This window comes from Castor canadensis, chromosome 12 (assembly GCF_047511655.1).
Source record: "Castor canadensis chromosome 12, mCasCan1.hap1v2, whole genome shotgun sequence".
NCBI lineage: Eukaryota > Metazoa > Chordata > Mammalia > Rodentia > Castoridae > Castor > Castor canadensis.
In genome coordinates, this window is record NC_133397.1 from 123,656,626 (window position 1) to 123,665,416 (window position 8,791).

At 42.1% G+C, this 8,791-nt stretch overlaps 1 protein-coding gene across 10 annotated transcripts in view; it reads left to right on the forward strand.

Moving 5' to 3' along the window:
• Positions 1 to 7,528, forward strand: part of Frrs1 (ferric chelate reductase 1) — a 97,387-nt gene extending 89,859 nt beyond the window's left edge. For all 10 annotated transcript variants that reach the window (XM_074050921.1, XM_074050922.1, XM_074050925.1 and 7 more), the window contains 5 exons: positions 3,075 to 3,172; positions 3,580 to 3,638; positions 4,434 to 4,577; positions 6,288 to 6,349; positions 6,427 to 7,528. In XM_074050921.1, coding sequence (XP_073907022.1) covers positions 3,075 to 3,172; positions 3,580 to 3,638; positions 4,434 to 4,577; positions 6,288 to 6,349; positions 6,427 to 6,519 — 456 coding nt within the window. In that variant the 3' untranslated portion in view covers positions 6,520 to 7,528. The remainder of the gene's footprint in view (positions 1 to 3,074; positions 3,173 to 3,579; positions 3,639 to 4,433; positions 4,578 to 6,287; positions 6,350 to 6,426) is intronic.
• The last annotated feature ends 1,263 nt before the right edge of the window (positions 7,529 to 8,791 follow it).

An 8,791-nucleotide genomic window follows, 5' to 3' on the forward strand; every position in this document is an offset into this window, starting at 1 on the left:
ACATTGACTTCCTTGGTGGACTGCAAAGATGCCTGGCGTGCTTGATAAAGTCCTGCCTTTTAAAAAGTCTCCCTATGGTCTACGGCCATACCACCCTGAACGCGCCCGATCTCGTCTGATAAAAAGTCTCCCTATGGAGCCCAGGCTGGCCCAGAACTTGCCTGGAACTTGCAGTCCTCCTGCCTCTGCTTCCCAAGTGCTGGGCTTACAGTGTGCACCACCACATCTAGTTGAAATTCTTGCTTTCTAGAGTTTTCCTCAGGTTTTCCTCACTCCCTCATCTTCTGTAAGTCTTTACTCTGAGAGCCCTCCTTGCTCCATTTTGTCATACACTCTTGAGAGACGAGATCGGGCGCGTTCAGGGTGGTATGGCCGTAGACTGTCATACACTCTTTATCTTATAAGATGTCATATAAATCATGTATTCATGAGGTTCTTTCTTTGTGCATCTTCCCACACTGGCATGCAAGCTGTGTGATAGCGGAGATATTTACTGGTCTGTCACTGGTCTGTCCGAAGCATCCAGGTCAGATTCTGGTACAGTGAACGTACTCAGTCTGCAGTTAGTGAATGAAGGAACAGGCTTATTGAGAATAAAGGATCCGCCTAAGTTCAGAATAAAACTGGGCTTCCCTTCCACTCTTCTGGTTTTATAGCCAGTCAGAATTTGATATCAAAATTTAATATTTCAGAGTTTGGGCTGGTGCGATGGGATAAGTGTGAAGTTTGGGCTGAGATGTTACAAGGGAACCTCCTTCCTGCTCTTCAGGAAGTTGATGTCCTATCGGGCAGCCCATTTTTAAGGAAAACTATGAAGCTTTTCTGATGTGAAGTGAGGCATCAGAACTTTGTTTTACCAGGCATTTGGAGTGAGCATTTGCTTTGTGATTTTGGGGTTGTAGTGATGCAGTCTCTTTTTTTTCAAATAGTTTTCTTTGGTGGTTGACTCTACACACGTGGAATCCACAGATGCAGAGAGCACTATTCTACAGCCAGGCTACTTGGGTTCGCATCTTGACATCATCACTTCTTTCCTGGGACATCTGGGACAAGTGACTTAACGTCTCTGCTTCTCAGTATACTCATCTGTGAAGTGTGATGATTGTACCCATCTTACAGGCTTTCTGTGAGGACTAGGGTTCACTGACTGAAAGCACATACGAGAGTTCCCAGTACACTCTAAGTCTGTGTAAGAATTTTGTTGCGGTTTCTATTATTTTTATTAGGTAGCGGTCTTTTACATCTACATAGTCATGCTTATAATTTTATGTATGTACAACTGAGTCCATGGTTTTACAGTTTTTTTTTTGAGGGGGCCATACTGGGTTTTGAACTCAGGGCCTCATGCTTGCTAGGTAGGCACTCTATCAACCACATGAGCTACTCCGCCAGTCCTTTTTTGTGTTGGATATTTTCAAGATAGGGTCTTGCAAACTATTTGCCTGGGTTGGCCTTGAACTGTGATCCTCCTGACCTCTGCCTGAGTAGCTAGGATTACAGGTATGAGCCACCTGCGCCCAGCATTTGTACAGTTTTGATATTGCCCTTTTGTCAGCCTTTAGCTCCTATTTACAAGGACTCTTTAGCATGGCCTGGATGCTACTTTGTGCCTATTGTAGGTCACAGAGTTATAGCCTACCTGAGCATGGAAGCCAGTGACCACAGGCCGTAGTGTCCTTCAGGGTACTAAATATGTTAGCAGATAGAACGTCTTCTCAGTCCTTCTCTCAGGCTCTCGAGTGTTAAGTGGAACGGCTGTACAAAGCATTCTGAGCTGACGGCTGTGTGAGGAGCACAGCCTCACTGTGCAGAATTGTTGCAGAAACTGTTGAGATTCCGTGTTGGCATGTTTTCCTTGAATTAAGTCTTCATTCTGAACAAAGGAGACCAGCTTTCAAGGTAGTAGCTGCACAGGTTATCCACTTAATCAACAAGCATTTATTGAGCTTTGGGTTACAGGGAATCACAGTTAGGGGAAACAGAGGTCTAATCAAATCATTATCACACACCAGAATGATTGCTGTGTGTGTGTGTGTGCGTGCGTGTGTGCGTGCGTGCACGGTACTGGGGATTGAACCCAAGGCCTTGTGCTTGGTAGGCAAGTGCTCTATCACTTGAGTCACCCCCCCCCCCAGCCCAAGGGATGACAGCTCTTGACATGTGGATACCAACTAGCCGTAGCTGTGTTGCTAATGACTGTCTTGCTTTTGGGGTCACCTAACATCCTAATGCGGAAGAGGCAGCATTGCTGGACCCCACCCAACCATGTGCACTCCATGTGGTCTTGGACACAGTTGTAGATACCCCTGAGCCTCAGTTCCCCCATCTGTATAATTGGGGTATTGGTAGCCAAATGTAAGGCCTTGTAGAGGCCGTTAGTGGTAATGTGTGGAAAGCATGTGGTTGGCACAAGTACATTCTCAGGGAGCATTACCTCTTATTACCACCATCACTACCCCCACCTTTACCACCACCACCATCATCATCATCTCTACCCCACCATTACCACCATCACCACCACCACTACCACCATCATTACCCCCACCTTTACCACCACCACCATCATCATCACCATCACCATCACTACCACCACCATCACCACCACCATCACTATCATCATCATCACCATCACCATTACCACCACCACCATCATCATCTCTACCCCCACCATTACCACCATCACCACCACCACTACCACCATCATTACCCCTACATTTACCACCACCATTATCACCATCACTACCCCCACCATCACCACCACCACCATCATCATCATCATCACCATCACCATCACTACCACCACCATCACCACCATCATCATCATCCACCCCCACCTTTACCACCACCATCATCACCATCATCATCATTACCATCACCATCACGACCATCACCATCATCATCATCACCACCACCATCACCACCACTACCACCACCACCACCATCACCACCATCAGAACTGAGTGGTTAAAGTCATGGAAAAGCACTGAGAATGCACTTGTGTATATTACTTTGAACTTGAGGATTTAAATTGCTGAGAGAGACAGAGACAATTAAGATGACCCAACTTTGTTCAGCATGCAGGTTACCATCCATACCTCGGCTGTATAGTGATGACTTTAGCAGTTCTTCAGCCTCTTCTGGCAGCCTTCAGGCCACCTTTATACGATCCAAGGTACCTGCAGCTTTTCTGTATAAATGCTCTTTGTGAGTATATCACCACTTGGTAAGCTCATCCCTTTTCAAGTAGAAGCATTTTGCGTCTTAGAAAATATGATGACAAATTGTATTTAGTTTGAAAGGCAGGCTCTCTACCATTTGAGCCAGTCCATCAGCTCATTCCTGCATTGGGTATTTTTGAGCTAGGATCTTGTGAATTATTTGGCTGGGCTGGCTTCAAACTGATCTTCCTGATCTCTGCCTTCTGAGTAGCTAGGTCAAATGCTTCTGATAAAAAAAAAATGCTTCTGATATCTAATTCCCAGACAATAAGGGCAATTGCATGCCTTTTAATTCCTTGGGAATTAATTGTCAGTACATCACTTTTAAGAATACTGACTTTTTTTTTTTTTATTTTGCTAGAAGGCAAATGTTTAACTGGACTCATTGGAGTATAGGAACAGCTGCTAGAATAATGGCAGGTAAGTATTTATGATGCCACTAATTCTCATATAATTGCTGACTGTTTAGATCACAAGTTGTAATTTGGCTTAAATGATTTTTTGCTGCATTAGTAATTGGAGTAATTGGCTGTTCAGGGGAAATCAGCCTTAAACAATGAAATCCAGAAAGTAATTTCTAGAGGCAACGATTTAAGTCATTATTTCAGTTCTAAGTTTAAGATTTTTCAAATGGCTTTAAAATTCTCTAAGACTTTATTTTAGTGTTTGCCTTTGCCAGAAGAATAAACTAGACTGATGGGCAAACATTTGAGCAGCTCAAGTTGAGGGTCATTGTGAATTGGGTTTAGGTGGGCTGTTGGGCTCAAGCCCTCCATCCAGGCAGGTCATTTCCATAGTGTGTGGACCTGGCAGGGAGGTGGTTTTCAAAAGGCAAGTTTGATGATCTGAAACATTTTGGTGCCTTATGTAATAAACCTGCAGGTAGTGCTTGCTACCCTTACAGTCTGTCTGTGGGATTCAATAGGAGAGGAAGTACAATCAGCCTTGGTTTCTGTCCCTTTTCTCTCTTTCTACATTGCAGATTTAAACTTTCTGGAAAGTTTGGGTGCTTCTTTTTTTATGAATTGGCAGATCATAATTACCATTTTTTTGCTTTATGGAGCCTTCTACTAAAATACTAAATTAACTAGTAGCCTTAAATAGTAATCTTTTTCCTCTCATAAACTTTGCATACATTTTAATTGATATAATAGACACAGTTATTTCTTTTGATGGGGATTGTACTTGAATATAATTTTTTTCCTCTATACTTAGTGGCAGCAATGTTCCTAGGAATGGATTTGCCAGGACTGAATCTCCCTAATCCCCAGAAGACCTATGTGATGATTGGGTTTGTAGCCTGGCACATAGGGACAGAGGTTGTTCTGGAGATCCATGCCTACCGACTCTCTAAAAGAGGTAACCTGCTTGGAAAGCCATGTGATGTGGCATCACTTTTATTTTATTCATCTATTTTTTTATTTTTGTTGCATCACTTTTATACAGACTATTGGGACCTTAGTTTCCTGGTACTGGTGGTTGACCCTTACAAGGCATCTCATTACTAATTTCTATTGTGATTATTCAGCAAATGGTAGAAACTTCAGCAGATTCCATCTCTGTGTTCTTACATCTGTTGGTATTACAATGTGTGAATAAAATAGGAAGGAGAGATTTTAGGTTGCAGGGAAGAAGTTTTCTTCATATGTACCTTTACTTTGCATGCTAATGTGACCTAGAACCAGTATACACTGGGAACTTGGGATACCTGGAGGAAGGAGAGAGCAGAGTCAACACAGGGCAGAGCTGCTCTTGGATTTTAGCTCTTTGACTTTGGTCGCTATGGAGATAAGTTTGTAGCTAATAGGAACTACTTCTCCCCTGTTCTTTAGTGGCAAGGTCTGGCTTGGTCTCAGTGCCAGGCAAGCTAGCCATGGGTGGAAAAGTTAGGAGAGAATGAACAACATTTTAAACTGGTTTGGAGTCTAGATTATGTGTCCTCTATGTCCTATCTAGTTTTCAGCCCCCCCACATAGTGACCTAAAAACAAAAACTCTTTGTCGTCTACATGTTATGAATCATAGGAGCCAGGGCTGTTTTAGATGAGATCGGGCATGATCAGGGTGTCACGGTCACAGTTGAGCAGCTTTTATGAGCCAAATAGTAAATATCTGTCCCTCTATATTTGGTTCTTTTTTTGTTTTTGAGACAAGGTACTATGTAGCTCATACTGGCCTTAAACTGGAGGTCCTTCTGCCTCAGCCCCTGAGTGCTGGGACTATTGGTATGTGTCACCACACTGGTTACATTTGACTCTTCTTCTCTTTCTCCTCTCCCTTTTCCCTTCTCCTTCTCCCTCTTCCTCCTCCTTGTCCACCTCTTCCTCCTCCTCCTCCTCCTTCTTCTTCTTCTCCTCCTTCTCCTCTTCCTCCTTCTCTTACTCTTCCTCCTTTCTTCTTAATTATACTGGGGTTTGAACTCAGGGCTTTGTGCTTGCTATGCAGGTGTTCTACTGCTTGAGTCATGTCTCCAGCCCTGGTTCTTTAAAAAAAAAGTTAATTTCTTTTAGTGGTACTGGGTTTGAACTCATGGCTTCATGCTTGCTAGACAGGCACTCTATCACTTGAGCCACACCTTCAACCTTACTTTTGGTTGATGGGGTTACATACATGAAGTTTTGATGACCACTGAATTATGGCTTATTATTTAAAATATATATGTCTTTAAAATTTGGGTTGTTGTCATCTGTTAATTAGCCTGATTTAGCCATTCCACAATGTATACATGGATCAAAATATAATGTGATATGCCATAAACATGCAATTTGTATTTTGTTAATTAAAAAAGTAAAATGAAAAAACACTTGAATTATTTGGGCTTTGGTCTGGTGTTACGGACTAGAAGAGGAAAGCTTATTTTAAGTTCTTTGAAAACCGTGTGCTGGAGTTAACTTGTTTCTTTTCATGAGAACCTTAAATATTCAGAAAGTTTGCAGCATTTAGTAGCTTGAAACAGGAAAACTTGTATCCTAGAAATTGGTGGAGCACAGACATTAGGTTTTATTTCAGTTTTTGAAAGTGAATTTACCTGAAGAATATCATTCTTATAAGCTTGTATTCTTCTTGACAGGTGAGATCCTGGATGATGACAGGATTCAGATCTTTCATTCAATTACTGTAGCTGAAGCAGAGGTAAGTCCATCATTCCTTGTTTATTGACACAGCCTTGGTGGTACTTTCTTTTGCATCTGATTTTTTTTTTCTTTCAGGGCCATGTTTTTAAAAAGGTGGTGTTGGCAATTTATGTCTGTGGGAATGTGACTTTTCTCATCATATTTTTATCTGCAATCAACCATCTATAAGCAAGCAAAGACCTTGGCTTTTGTGGGCTAGCTGACAATTATCTTCAAACCAAAGAAACACAAAGCTTGGACTGCCTGCCTGGAGCCCACCCATGACTAATGGAAGAACAGTGACACATCTGAAGAGGAATTCTGAAGTCAGGTCTCCATAGATCCAATGTGAGAGGGTCATGTAGACTACACATGGATGTCACGCCCTGTGCGTAATTCTGTGATTTAAAGGCAACATTGTACTTGAGGAGAAATGACTCAAATCTTCCCTGCCAACATTTTAAAGAATGTTATCAATTAAGAAAGTAAGCTACAAAACAGATATCAGGATGAAAGGAGACTGCATTAAGGGTAAATACATTTTGGATGACAAAGCTGCTGTGGAGCTACAGAAAACATTTTATTACTTTATTGGAATGGTCTTTGGACTTTTTTTTGTTTTTTTAAAAAACTGCTTTTCGGGGCTGTGGGTTAGCTCAGTGGTAGAGTGTTTGCCTAAGTATGCAAAAGCAAAGATTTATCTTTTTTTTCGTGCTTGTACTGGTATTTGAACTCAGGGCCTCATGCTTGCCAGGCAGGCACTCTATCACTTGAGCCACTCTAGCAGCCATGGTGTGTGTTGGGCATTTTTGAGATAGGGTCTCACAAACCATTTGCCCAGCTGGCTTCAAACCATGATCGTCCTGATCTCTGCCTCCTGAGTAGCTAGGATTGCAGGCGTGAGCCACTGGTGCCTGGCTATAGATACATTTTTTAAGGGTGTTTTCTTTGCTTTGTGTATTTCAGTACTTTTCTGATTAAAGATGGAAGTGGGATTAACCCCCCTTAAAGGCTTCATTAACAATTAATTATATTCAAGATCATTTTTTTTTTGAAAAATAACTAAATCAGAAGAGGCTGGAAGGCCCTGGGTTCAAATCCAGTACTGAAAAAGATAAAAGGTTTTAGTCCTTATAGCATTTGGAGATTGTAGATTTGCATTTCAAAATTAATAAAGTTCACCCATGTGAGCACATCAGACAGGTGTTCTCTTTCCTGGTGGAGGTGACATTGTAGTCTTTTTTTTTTTGAGTTTTTTTTTCTTTTATTCATATGTGCATACAATGTTTGGGTTATTTCTCCCCCCTCCCCTCTCCCCCCCATCCCCTCCCTTTCCTCCCCGCCCCCTCCCTTACCCCTCCTACCCCCTCACTACCAGGCAGAAACTATTTTGCCCTTATCTCTGATTTTGTTGAAGACAGAGTATAAGCAATAATAGGAAGGACCAAGGGTTTTTGCCATTTGAGATAAGGATAGCTATACAGGGAGTTGCATTGTAGTCTTTTGTAAGAAGTTCCTGACACTTTCATGAATGGCACGTTGTTTTCCTTTCTAGTTTAGTAATTTATCCTTTTCATGGCCATGTCTCATTCGCTATGTGGACTCGTAGCCAGTGGGTGGCGCTGCAATACCAAAGTACTCCTTTGCTCTGTTTGCTGCGACTCACCTGCAGTGACGGGATGGCAGTTCTTTGTTTTTGGCCTTTTTCTTTCTAGGTGCTGGGATCGAACCCAGGCAACTCCTACCAGTTCTTCTTAATCTTTACTTGAAAACTTCCTGCATTTCCTTCTTGGATCCGAGTTACGGGTGTTAGAAACTCAAATGAGGGACCAGTGTCATTATTTGTCTGATATTTCCCTTTGCAATCTCCTGACCATGGAGAAATTGAATGCAATTATCTTTGGCAAGGGAAACAAGCAAAATTGGGCTTTTTTTTTTTTTTTTTGACAGTACTGGGGTTTGAATTCAGGGCTTCACACTGACTAAGTAGGCTCTCTACCACTTGAGCCACCCTGCCAACTCCTTTTTGTGTTGGGTATTTTTGAGACAGGGTCTCACAAACTATTTTCCTGGACTGGTCTTGAGCTGTGATCCTCCTGAACTCTGTCTCCTGAGTAGCTAAGATTATAGGCATTATAGACCAGCACCTGGCAAAATTGGACATTTTCAAAATAAAAAAGTTTAGGTAGTCAAACTTTGTTTCTCTAGGCGTTTTTTCCGACTCTGATCATGTTACAGATCTGGTTGGCCCAAGAACCCGACTTCCACCCGTGGATAATGGTCTCAGCTGGGTATCTACAACTTCTGTTGTGTGAAATGGGGGGAGTTTGTTTGATTCCTTATACAGGTGTTTATCATAAGTACCTTAGGGTTTAGATAGGAGCTTTCTGTGTTCCTGTTCTGTCGTGCCATGCTACCAACAGGCTCAACTTTCCTTGTAAGTGTCTTTACTTAAAAAAAT